The sequence below is a fragment of the Melanotaenia boesemani genome, chromosome 2, assembly GCF_017639745.1.
Source record: "Melanotaenia boesemani isolate fMelBoe1 chromosome 2, fMelBoe1.pri, whole genome shotgun sequence".
Lineage (NCBI taxonomy): Eukaryota > Metazoa > Chordata > Actinopteri > Atheriniformes > Melanotaeniidae > Melanotaenia > Melanotaenia boesemani.
Genome location: NC_055683.1, coordinates 10,090,956 through 10,104,293, shown reverse-complemented (window position 1 = coordinate 10,104,293; position 13,338 = coordinate 10,090,956). Strand labels below are relative to the sequence as shown.

The 13,338-nt window shown below is 38.7% G+C and overlaps 1 protein-coding gene across 5 annotated transcripts; it reads left to right on the top strand.

Annotated features, from left to right (window-relative positions):
- The first annotated feature begins 450 nt into the window (after positions 1 to 450).
- On the top strand, positions 451 to 2,611 carry LOC121654446. 5 transcript variants are annotated; one of them, XR_006012956.1, is made up of 3 exons: positions 451 to 873; positions 1,022 to 1,284; positions 1,477 to 2,315. XR_006012956.1 is itself a non-coding variant. In XM_042008604.1 (3 exons), exons 1-2 carry the CDS (start codon positions 499 to 501, stop codon positions 1,564 to 1,566), a joined length of 876 nt encoding a protein of 291 aa, XP_041864538.1. In that variant the 5' UTR covers positions 451 to 498; the 3' UTR covers positions 1,567 to 1,575; positions 2,368 to 2,611. The 5 variants fall into 5 exon arrangements, 3 of the variants coding, with proteins under 3 accessions (XP_041864538.1, XP_041864545.1, XP_041864529.1); XR_006012954.1 differs by having other exon boundaries at positions 451 to 1,128; positions 1,196 to 1,284; XM_042008604.1 differs by adding an exon at positions 2,368 to 2,611 and having other exon boundaries at positions 451 to 1,284; positions 1,477 to 1,575.
- Positions 2,612 to 13,338: the final 10,727 nt, after the last annotated feature.

Genomic DNA, 13,338 nt, shown 5'->3' with positions numbered 1-13,338 from the left:
TGGCAGGAACATTTTCAGATGATCACCCTGACTGAGATCATGCGTCAGAAAGATGATGTTGCCTTTGCAGAAATGCTGAACAGGATTCGAGTGAAGGAGAAAGATGAGGAACTGTCTGAGTCTGACAGAGAATTGCTGACACAAGCCATCACTAAACCAGAACTTTGTTCCACCGATGTTCTGCACATTTTCCCCACAAATAAGTTGGTTGAAGATCACAACTCAGCAACGCTGTCTCGGTTATTTTCTGACATCATCACTATTGATGCAGACGACTTCCAGAAAGATTCTCGATCAGAAAGAATGACACGGCAAGACAAACCCAGCAAAGGAGGACGCAATGATTTACCTGACACCTTGAAACTTGCGGATGGAGCTCGTGTCATGCTCACCAGAAACATCGACATACAGAAAGGATTGGTGAATGGTGCCTTTGGTACTCTGATGAAGGTGATTACTTCTGAGACGAATCAACGCATCACAAAGCTTGGGCTGAGAATGGACAGTCAAACAGCTGGAAGACGTAGTGGACCTGCAGGATCTGACGATCTGGTTTACGTGGAGAGAGCAGAGGATACTGTGAAACAGAAAGGAGTGGTACGTAGACAGTTCCCCGTAAAGCTGGCCTTTTCTTGTACCGTGCATAAAACTCAAGGCTTAACGACACATGCAGCTGTAGTTTCCTTGAAGAAGATCTTTGAAGCAGGCATGGCTTATGTGGCTCTAAGCAGGGTGACTTCTCTCAGCGGACTCTATCTGTTGGACTTGGATGAGAAGAAAATCTACGCCAACCCTGAAGTTACTGCAGCCATCCAGACCATGAGACAAGCCAGTGTGGATGACATGATGCCTCTTCTTCCTCTGAGAGAAACCGTAAGCAGGCCTGACACTCTGACCGTCGTCCATCACAACACAGAGGGACTGCCATCTCACATCGATGACATCAAGAGACATCATGAACTGTGTCTGGCCGATGTACTGTGTCTAACCGAATCTCACCTGCAGGGCTCCTTTGTTGCAGACACTCTTCAGCTGGATGGATTCACCTTGTACAAGCGTAACAGACACGTGTCGTACACAAACCTTCCGCAGATGGCCAGCAGATGTGGCGGTGGAGTTGCTGTTTATGTGCGAAACCACATTCAGGTGCATGAGAAACAGTATTTGCATAATGTGACTGATCTTGAGTTTGTAGTTCTGAAGGTTGAGGCTCCAGTCCAGGCACTGATCGCAGCGGTGTACAGACCCCCCAGCTACAGTTTGAGGCGCTTCCTGGAAAACATGGTAAGCCTTCTGGATGCACTGGAGATGATGGACTGTCACCCTGTAATTGTTTGCGGCGACTTCAATGAGAATCAGGTACCCACTTCTCCCAAGCCCATTTTGGACCTGTTCCAGTCTAAAGGTTATACACAGCTGATCACATCTGCCACCACAGACAAGAACACACTCCTCGATCTGGTTTTCATTTCCCAGCCACAGCAGATTCTCCATTCTGGTGTCATGAGGACATACTGGAGCTACCATAACCCCGTGTTCTGCATCGTTTCCACCAGTGAACCATGAACATGTCTGGTGAGTTTTAAAGACGACGTTCATTTGAAAAACACTTTACTTTGTATTTTGGTGTACAGATCAGTGAAAAGTGTGCAAAAATTTAATAAATCATGAATACAGAGAAATCATGGTACAGAGAAATTATGGAAACAGAAATAATAGTACAGAATATTTATGGAAACAGAAATAATGGTACAGAATTTTGATGGATAGAGAATTAATGGTACAGAACTTTTATGGATAGAGAATTAATGGTAGAAAATAATTATGGAAATAGATTTTTGGCCTGTGCATTTACCTGGGTGGGTTGGGTTTGGGTTGGTAAATGCACAGGCCAAACATGGTAAGCCTTCTGGATGCAGAAGAATTCCCATGCAGTGCAGCGGCTGGTTTTGTACAAACCAGCCGCTGCACCTCATGGTAAGCAGCTGTACTGCAGCAACTGCAGCACAGTTGCTGGTTTTGCATATACCAGCAACTGTTTGCAGCATCCAGAAGGCTTACCATGCAGTACAGCTGCTGGTTTGTATACATCCAGCAGCTGGACTAAAGCTGTTCAAAATAACTACATCAACACACCAGAAAGCATGAGCTTTCTGGTGTATTGATATACCAGCTGATACCCACAGGGTGCAGGGCATGGTGGGTTGGGGGTGGGGTGGGCAGTCAAAGGAACCATCACTGATTTATTCAGCTATTCACAGTTTCACTGCACTATCTGTGTGTACTTAGAGCTGAATGGCCAAATCTTTGACACGAGGATGCTTTACCGGCAGAAAAGATGTTTTTCTTTAGAAGTTTCTTTTTTAGACGTGTGTACTCCAGACAGGAGACATGTTCTCCTGTGTCCTCTGTGACAACTTCATCCAGCACAACCATCTGCAGAAGATCTACACCATCACACTTCTACATCATCTTCATGAACTATTGGTGCAAACAAGAGACACCACTGCTGGACCACACAGAGAAGTCTTCTACATGCTGCCATCCCAGTCTTTCTTCAAGTAGGTGATGAAATGTCACCTGTGAAGCTTCACCTGACCACCTGGCTGGGCCTAAGAGAGATTATTGACATCATGCTGCCATGCTGCACACCAACAACAGAGGAAGCAAGACTTCACGGGACTAAGAGACTCCTCCTCCTCCTGCCAGTGACCTGGGTTCCTCACAGTAAAAGAAAAGGTAATGAAATTATTCATTATTAATATTGTAATTAATATATATTCATCCATGTTGCAGATTACAGCATCTAAAGAACATTTGCTTTCTGTTTATCAGCTCTTCCTCTGCTGTGAGTCTTTCTTTTCACCATCGATCCTCATCAGAATACTGTCATCAACACTCCCAAAGCATCTGGGTGTGAAACTGCACTGGCCAGGAGAAAACTGGACCTGCAGCACATTTAAGGTATTTCATTATCATGTGTTATGCAGGCTTTCAGCTGGTGGTCTTAAAAAAATTGAGTTAATAACAAAATGTGTTTATCCATTTCTTTTCCTCAGGACCAGTTCCATGTTCATGCCTGCACGACACCATCAAAGAGTAACCTGTGCTGACTCTTGAGTCAGAGACCAGCCATGTTGCTGCAGGGAAACGTTGCTGAGGACCAGTCAACATTTCTGGACTAACTTCCTCTTATCTGTGTAGCAAAAGGCCTTCTCAGTAAGACTCAACCTTCCTGTGTGCAGCAGAGACTGCACTGGTCCATGGAGGCAGCAGATGATCAGCCTCTGGAAAAGGAAACCATCCCATGGTGATCACACCGTACATCTCCACTGTGACAACATTTTCTCAGACTCTCTGGTCTGCACCAACACACAACAGAACTGAACTCAGCTTACACCATCCATCTTTGTAAAGACTATATTTTATAGTACAGTTTCATATTATTTATAGTTAAATAATTAGTTTTGCAGTGATAACAGTAATGAAAGAATCACAATAACTGACAATTATAATAAAAAAATTATTTGAAAAAACAAATTTTTAATATAAATTATAGGTTCATAATTGCCAAGTGAATTCTATTAAATTAAAAATAGATTATTTCCCTGATAATAAATTATAATGTTGTAAAGGTTTTAGCTTTCTCTTTTCTGTTAGCTTTCTCTTTGGTTCCTTTGACTGCCCACCCACCCGAAGACACTCTGTTTATCTTCAGAGTGTGTTGGGGTGTGAACAATTGTCCATATTCCATATAATCATATGGAATATATAATATGTATATATTTACATAAATGTGTCTGTATGGGTATGTGTATATACATATTTACAGTATTTTGTGTCAGTTGCTATTATTGTATATTATAAGAATAACAGATATGTTTATAATTATCATTAGAAATGATTATTACAGTACAGTAATTATACTGATTATTTATAGAAAGCATCCAGCGGGACTCACACATACATATGTTAATCTTTGGATGCTGACTGTGCCTAATATTTAGGCCTTAACAATAATAAATTGCCTAAGTGAAATAGGACATTGCAATGCCATTTCAAAACTTGGCATTTTCCACCATAAAGACTGCAAATGCAGCTAACAGCAGGTCCACAATTCAGTTAACAACCACAGCATCACAGTGTTGAAGCTGAAGAGACGGCCAAGCTAGCAAAGCCTGGAACATGTTTGTGTGAGTCCTGCTCAAGTGTGTGGTATCTGCTGGTATGTAGGTAGAAAACACATATATACACTTAACCTGGACTAATATAGACCCCAGTTAGAGACAAACATCATATAAAGAATATAATGTGACCAAATATATTGACAATGATCCTCAGGGTGTTCAAAGTAGTTCTGAAATGCCCACAACTAATGAGGAGGTCACACAGGCCACATCCAGAGATGTGAGTCTTCCTGTAGTTTTACGTTCAACCTGGGGTAATTCTGGTTATATGTACATAAATTACGCTTTTAATATGATTATCTGGAGTGGGGCTGGGTCTATGAAAGACTGTGTGTACCCACATCGAAGCACAAAAGAAAAGTCTGATGGGATGTGGCTCCACATATCCATTTAAACTGTGATATGTATTTTTTTAATTACTATTAATGCCCAACAAAGGGTGATGTTTGTTTGAGTGTGTGCTATTAATAGCTTTTTGATTTTCAAATGTATTATTCTATATAATTGCTGGCATTTAATATGATTACGTTTATCAAACAAAGCCAGTGCTTTCTGTAGGGTGGAGAATTCTCTTTTTTTTGTTGTTGTTTTTTTGTTTGTTTGTTTTGTTTAGTTAGATTCTCCTAATATTTTATTTACATTTTTTAATATATCTGTTAAACTGTATTGTACTTGTGAATGTTTCAGTCATAATGTTAATATAAATTATATTTGCTTTGGATATTGCCACATTTTCTTGGAGAAAATGTTTTAAATCTGTGCTGTCATTGCAGATATTCTCCTTTCTTTGTTAAAATGGCTATTTTTTTCTAATAGTGATATTACTTTTATGTGTCATATTTATTCAATCTGAAATGTTATCAAACTCTGGTTAATCTATTTGTCTAATTTGTTCCATTGTTATAAAATTAATTTCTGCCACATTTATTTTTTAAATTGTCATTCATGTTACTACATTTACAGATTATTAAGTTTCAATGTAATCTATGGCTTCCTTGATTAAAAATGTCTAACTTCTACTTATACAAACACCACAGATCTGTTTTGTAGAAAGAATAATAAAAATGCACATTTTGAATATTGTCAGACTGAGTTTGAGATTATTCTCCTATTGAATTAAACTTAATTACTATTTATGCTAAGACTTCAGCAGAAGGTTTCAAGTTTTGAACTTTAAAGACTAACAGTGTTAACTTCAGCTGCATAAATACTTTGTCAACCAGCAGATTTCACCTGTCTTCAAACCTCTTCAACTATATTAAGCACATTTAAGTTAAACTTTCCATCATTTCATCACATTTTCTCACCAGTGTCAGCTTTTCTTTTGCTTTTTAAAATCATTTATTCCACTTTTCACCACTTCAGACCCTTAAAACTGAGAATCATATAGTTCAAGTATAACTTCATTTGAAATATATCAAAACAATCTTTAACAACCACATTTCAAGCACTCTGTCTGTCCGATCTGTTGTTTCCTTCAGCACCATGGACAGGAAAATTATTAGTCTGTTGTGGGTGTCCACACACCTCCTGACAGCACCACGGACAGCAGCACAGTTTGCGCTTCAACCTTTCACCCTTTCAGCACCTTTTAACTCCAGTTTGAGCTTTAAATCCTTCAACTTTTCACTTCAGCTTAATAAATATTTCTTCAACAAAGACATTTCAGCCTTTTTTAACCATCTTCAGCCATTTTTCAGCATTTTATTTCAATCATTCAGCATGACAGCATTCACACTTGCTGTTATGCAATAACAGCTTTTTCTAGTTGTGTGAATGCTTTTAAGCATTCACACTATAGTTTTCCTGTTTTTCTTTATTGTGTGAATGCTGTTAAGCATTCACACTATAGTTTTCCTGTTTTTCTTTATTATTCTTATTATTATTATTATTATTCTTCCGCTGTTTTTAGTCGTTCCACATCTTGAGCTAGCTTCAGCCGATTTCAACAATTTTGGTATCAAAACGTTCAGCTCGTTCAGGAGATTCCTGCTTCTATTCAACTTTTTGATATCTGTTCAACTTTTCAAATTATTGATCAATTTATTGATCTTCAGCTCCCATTGAAATCAATAGGATTTCAGCACTTCAGCCTTCAACTCCTTCAAAACTTTCAGCTCTTTCAGCTCTTAGAACTTCAGCATACTTTCAGCTAGAAACACCATTCAAACTTTAAACAACTCACAAGGGATTGGGCTATAAAACTTCTATTCAACTTTTTGATATCTTTTAGCATTATTGATTTATGGCAGTTTCAAAACCAATAACTTTTAGAATGTTCATTCCACTCTCTCCCACTCTAGCCCTCACTCTAACCTTTCAGCCTGTTCCACTACTCCAAACAAATTCTCATAACTCCCACAACTTTCATCGTAGAGACATAAATTATACATCAAAACGGAGGAATTTAAGTTGGCTTCGAGCAGAACCAAGAATGACAGAGCTGGGATTTACAGATCTCGAGCTATGCCTCTCCAAGCGAGGAAAAGTCTACTTTTGCTCCCATAGACTTCCATTCAAATCTGGATTCTAAGAGGAAAATGCATTTCTCATGTGTTTTTAACTTGTCACCATTTAAATTCTGTTCACATTACAGTAAAATAAACCACATCCCTGCGTTCCCCAGACCCTCCTGGCGCTCACGGTGTAAAAATTATTTGGATAACTCTTATAGTTTTCTTTTAATGAACAGTTGTTCAGGAGGTGCGCAAAGTGATTGGAACAGTGCAGCTCTGCTCTCTGCTTGTCAGCTAAGTGAGGGGCCGTTGTCATGACGACTCACTGACTGCTCTCAGCTGTGAGCAGCCAGCTGACCTTTCACCTAATTCATTCAGTTTTATTGATCCAGATCATGGACTTCTCATCTAGTTTTGGCCTCCTATTGAGTCCAGGCATGTCCCTCTGTCCTCTTCTCCTGTCTCCTCCTTGTCCTTCACATTACAACAGGCCACATGTCCTCCTCTATCTCTCCTCCTCTGTCTGTCCTCTCATCATGTCCTTTGCTGCTCACTTACAGGATGGACTGTGGTTCAGCTGCCAATTCACCTCTTTTTCAGCTCTTTCTGCCTTTTACAATCATTACTTCTACATTCAACCAGTTCAGCACCTTTAACATTCACTTTCAGCTTTAAATCCTTTAACTGTTGACTTCAGCTTCATGATTACTTCAGCTGGTGCTTCAGCAAGCAGACTTCAGCCATTTTCAGCAATGTTGAACTACCTTAAGCACATTTTACTTCAACTTTCCACCATTTTAACTACATTTAAACAACTATTGACTTCAGCTTCATATATACCTCTTCAACAACCATAATTCAGCCCTTTTCAGCCATGTTGAACTGTCTTAAGCACATTTCAGTTCAGCTTTCCACCTTTTAAACTACATTTAAACACCTGCTTGTGCTTTAAATCCTTCAAACTATTGACTTAAGCTTCATATATACTGCTTCAACAACCATAATTCAGCCCTTTTCAGCCATGTTGAACTATCTTAAGCACATTTCAGTTCAGCTTTCCACCATTTTAACTACATTTAAACACCTGCTTGTGCTTTAAATCCTTCCAACTATTGACTTAAGCTTCATATATACTGCTTCAACAACCATAATTCAGCCCTTTTCAGCCATCTTCAGCAATCTTAAGCACATTTCAGTTCAGCTTTCCACCTTTTAAACTACATTTAAACACCTGCTTGTGCTTTAAATCCTTCAAACTATTGACTTAAGCTTCATATATACTGCTTCAACAACCATAATTCAGCCCTTTTCAGCCATGTTGAACTATCTTAAGCACATTTCAGTTCAGCTTTCCACCATTTTAACTACATTTAAACACCTGCTTGTGCTTTAAATCCTTCCAACTATTGACTTAAGCTTCATATATACTGCTTCAACAACCATAATTCAGCCCTTTTCAGCCATCTTCAGCAATCTTAAGCACATTTCAGTTCAGCTTTCCACCATTTTAAAAGTACACATTTAAATACCTGTTTGAGCTTAAAATTGCTTTTTCAAATGTATTGAAAAGAGTGACAATTGGGTGAGGAATGGTTTATAACTTCATTTGAAATATATCAAAACAATCTTTAACAACCACATTTCAAGCACTCTGTCTGTCCGATCTGTTGTTTCCTTCAGCACCATGGACAGGAAAATTATTAGTCTGTTGTGGGTGTCCACACACCTCCTGACAGCACCACGGACAGCAGCACAGTTTGCGCTTCAACCTTTCACCCTTTCAGCACCTTTAAAGTCCAGTTTGAGCTTTACATCCTTCAACTTCTCACTTCAGCTTAATAAATACTTTTCAAAAGTCCCATTTCAGCTATCTTTCACTATCTCCAGCCATCTTTTCAGCATTTTAGTTTTTTCCAATTACTTCACCTTCATGATTACTTCAGCTGATGCTTTAGCAAGCAGACTTCAGCCAGTTACAGCCATGTTTGACTATCATAAGCACATTTCAGTTCAGCTTTACACCATTTTAACTACATTTAAACACCAATTTGTGCTTTAAATTGTTAAACTCTTCATTTCAGCTTTATATTTCTTCAACAACCATATTTCAGCCCTTTTCAGCCATCTTCAGCCATCTTCAGCAATCATTTCACTTCAACCTTTCACCCTTTCAGCACCTTTTAACTCCAGTTTGAGCTTTAAATCCTTCAACTTTTCACTTCAGCTTAATAAATATTTCTTCAACAAAAACATTTCAGCCTTTTTTAACCATCTTCAGCCATTTTTCAGCATTTTATTTCAATCATTCAGCATGACAGCATTCACACATGCTGTTATGCAATAACAGCTTTTTCTAGTTATTATTATTATTATTCTTCCGCTGTTTTTAGTCGTTCCACATCTTGAGCTAGCTTCAGCCGATTTCAACAATTTTGGTATCAAAACGTTCAGCTCGTTCAGGAGATTCCTGCTTCTATTCAACTTTTTGATATCTGTTCAACTTTTCAAATTATTGATCAATTTATTGATCTTCAGCTCCCATTGAAATCAATAGGATTTCAGCACTTCAGCCTTCAACTCCTTCAAAACTTTCAGCTCTTTCAGCTCTTAGAACTTCAGCATACTTTCAGCTAGAAACACCATTCAAACTTTAAACAACTCACAAGGGATTGGGCTATAAAACTTCTATTCAACTTTTTGATATCTTTTAGCATTATTGATTTATGGCAGTTTCAAAACCAATAACTTTTAGAATGTTCATTCCACTCTCTCCCACTCTAGCCCTCACTCTAACCTTTCAGCCTGTTCCACTACTCCAAACAAATTCTCATAACTCCCACAACTTTCATCGTAGAGACATAAATTATACATCAAAACGGAGGAATTTAAGTTGGCTTCGAGCAGAACCAAGAATGACAGAGCTGGGATTTACAGATCTCGAGCTATGCCTCTCCAAGCGAGGAAAAGTCTACTTTTGCTCCCATAGACTTCCATTCAAATCTGGATTCTAAGAGGAAAATGCATTTCTCATGTGTTTTTAACTTGTCACCATTTAAATTCTGTTCACATTACAGTAAAATAAACCACATCCCTGCGTTCCCCAGACCCTCCTGGCACTCACGGTGAAAAAATTATTTGGATAACTCTTAGAGTTTTCTTTTAATGAACAGTTGTTCGGGAGGTGCACAAAGTGATTGGAACAGTGCAGCTCTGCTCTCTGCTTGTCAGTTAAGTGAGGGGCCGTCGTCATGACAACTCACTGACTGCTCTCAGCTGTGAACAGCACGCTAACCTTTGACCTAATTCATTCAGCTTTATTGATCCAGATCATGGACTTCTCACCTGGTTTTGGCCTCCTATTCAGTCCAGGCATGTCCCTCTGTCCTCTTCTCCTGTCTCTTCCTTGTCCTTCTCATTACAACAGGCCACATGTCCTCCTCTATCTCTCCTCCTCTGTCTGTCCTCTCATCATGTCCTTTGCTGCTCAGTTACATGATGGACTGTGTTTCAGCTGCCAATTCAACTCTGGTTCAGCTCTTTCTGCCTTTTACAATGATTTATTCTACATTAAACCAGTTCAGCATCTTTAACATTCACTTTCAGCTTTAAATCCTTTAACTATTGACTTCAGCTACATGATTACTTCAGCTGGTGCTTCAGCAAGGAGACTTCAGCCATTTCAGCCATGTTGAACTATCTTAAGCACATTTCAGTTCAACTTTCCACCATTTAAACTACATTTAAACACCAGTTTGAGCTTTAATTCCTTCCAACTATTGACTTAAGCTTCATATACACTTCTTCAACAACCATATTTCAGCCCTTTTCAGCCATCTTCAGCAATCTTAAGCACATTTCAGGTCAACCTTTCAACCTTTCAGCACCTTTTCACTCCACTTTGAGCTTTAGGTCCTTCAACTTTTCACTTCAGCTTAATAAATCCTTCTTCAACAAAGACATTTCAGCCTTTTTCAACCATCTTCAGCCACTTTTCAGCATTTTATTCCAATCATTCAGCATGACAGCATTCACACATGCTGTTATGCTAATAACAGCTGTTTCTAGTTGTGTGAATGCTGTTAAGCATTCACACTATAGTTTTCCTGTTTTTCTTTATTATTCTTTTTATTATTATTATTCTTCCGCCGTTTTTCGTCGTTCAAAATCTTGAGCTAGCTTCAGCCGATTTCAACAATTTTGGTATCAAAACGTTCAGCTCGTTCAGGAGATTCCTGCTTCTATTCAACTTTTTGATATCTGTTCAACTTTTCAAATTATTGATCAATTTATTGCTCTTTAGCTCCCATTGAAATGAATGGCATTTCAGCTCTTCAGCCTTCACCTCCTTCAAAAACTTTCAGCTCTTTCAGCTCTTAGAACTTCAGCATACTTTCAGCTAGAGACACCATTCAAACTTTAAACAACTCACAAGGGATTGGGCTATTAAACTTCTATTCAACTTTTTGATATCTTTTAGCGTTATTGATTTATGGCAGTTTAAAAATCGATAACTTTTAGAATGTTCACTCCACTCTCTCCCACTCTAGCTCTCACTCTAACCTTTCAGCATATTCCACTACTCCAAACAAATTCTTATCACTCCCACAATTTTCATCGTAGAGAAATAAATTATACATCAAAATGGAGGAATTTTTGTTGGCTTCGAATAGAACCAAGAATGACAGAGCTGGGATTTACAGAGTTTTAGCTATGCCTCTCCAAGCGAGGAAAAGTCCACTTTTGCTCCCATAGACTTCCATTCAAATCGGGATTCTAAGAGGAAAATGCATTTCTCATGTGTTTTTAACTCGTCACCATTTAAATTCTGTTCACATTACAGTAAAATAAACCACATCCCTGCGTTCCCCAGACCCTCCTGGCACTCACGGTGAAAAAATTATCTGTATAACTCTTATAATTTTCTTTTAATGAACAGTTGTTTGGGAGGTGCGCAGAGTGATTGGAACGGTGCAGTTCTGCTTGTCAGTTAAGTGAGGGGCTGTTGTCATGACGACTCACTGAGTGCTCTCAGCTGTTAGGAGCCAGCTGACCTTTGACCCAATTCATTCAGCTTTATTGATCCAGATTAAGGACTTCTCACCTGGTTTTGGCCTCCTATTGAGTCCAGGTATGTCTCTCTGTCCTCTTCTGCTGTCTCCTCCTTGTCCTTCTCATTACAGCAGGCCACATGTCCTCCCCCATCTCTCCTCTGTCTGTCCTCTCATCATGTCCTTTGCTGCTCACTTACATGATGGACTGTGGTTCAGCTGCCAATTCAACTCTGGTTCAGCTCTTTCTGCCTTTTACAATGACTTCTTCTGCATTCAACCGGTTCAGCACCTTTAATATTCTGTTTGAACTTTAAATACTTTAACTTTTGACTTCAGCTTCATGATTACTTCAGCTGATGCTTCAACACCCAGACTTCATCCATTTTCAGCCTTGTTGAACTATCTTAAGCACATTTCACTTCAGCTTTCTACCATTTAAACTACATTTAAACACCAGTTTGAGCTTTAATTCCTTCCAACTATTGACTTAAGCTTCATATACACTTCTTCAACAACCATATTTCAGCCCTTTTCAGCCATCTTCAGTAATCTTAAGCACATTTCAGGTCAACCTTTCAGCCTTTCAGCACCTTTTCACTCCACTTTGAGCTTTAGGTCCTTCAACTTTTCACTTCAGCTTAATAAATCCTTCTTCAACAAAGACATTTCAGCCTTTTTCAACCATCTTCAGCCACTTTTCAGCATTTTATTTCAATCATTCAGCATGACAGCATTCACACATGCTGTTATGCAATAACAGCTTTTTCTAGTTGTGTGAATGCTTTCAAGCATTCACACTATAGTTTTCCTGTTTTTATTTATTATCGTTAATTTATTATTCTTCCGCCGTTTTTTGGCACGTTATAACTTGAGCTAGCTTCAGCCGATTTCAACAATTTTGGTATCAAAACGTTCAGCTCGTTCAGGAGATGTCTGCTTCTATTCAAATTTTTGATATCTGTTCAACTTTTCAAGTTATTGATCATTTATTGATATTCAGCTCCCATTGAAATGAATGGCATTTCAGCTCTTCAGCCTTCAACTCCTTCAAAACTTTCACCTCTTTCAGCTCTTATAACTTCAGCATACTTTCAGCTAGAAACACCATTCAAACTTTAAACAACTCACAAGGGATTGGGCTATTAAACTTCTATTCAACTTTTTGATATCTTTTATCGTTATTGATTTATGGCAGTTTAAAAATCAATAACTTTTAGAATGTTCACTCCACTCTCTCCCACTCTAGCTCTCACTCTAACCTTTCAGCCTGTTCCACTACTCCAAACAAATTCTCATAACTCCTACAAGTTTCGTCGTAGAAACATAAATTATACATCAAAACGGAGGAATTTTAGTTGGCTTCGAATAGAACCAAGAATGACAGAGCTGGGATTTACAGATTTTTAGCTATGCCTCTCCAAGCGAGGAAAAGTCCACTTTTGCTCCCATAGACTTCCATTCAAATCGGGATTCTAAGAGGAAAATGCATTTCCCCTGTGTTTTTAACTCGTCGCCATTTAAATTCTGTTCACATTACAGTAAAATAAACCACATCGCTGCGTTCCCCAGACCCTCCTGGCGCTCACGGTGTAAAAATTATTTGGATAACTCTTATAGTTTTCTTTTAATGAACAGTTGTTCAGG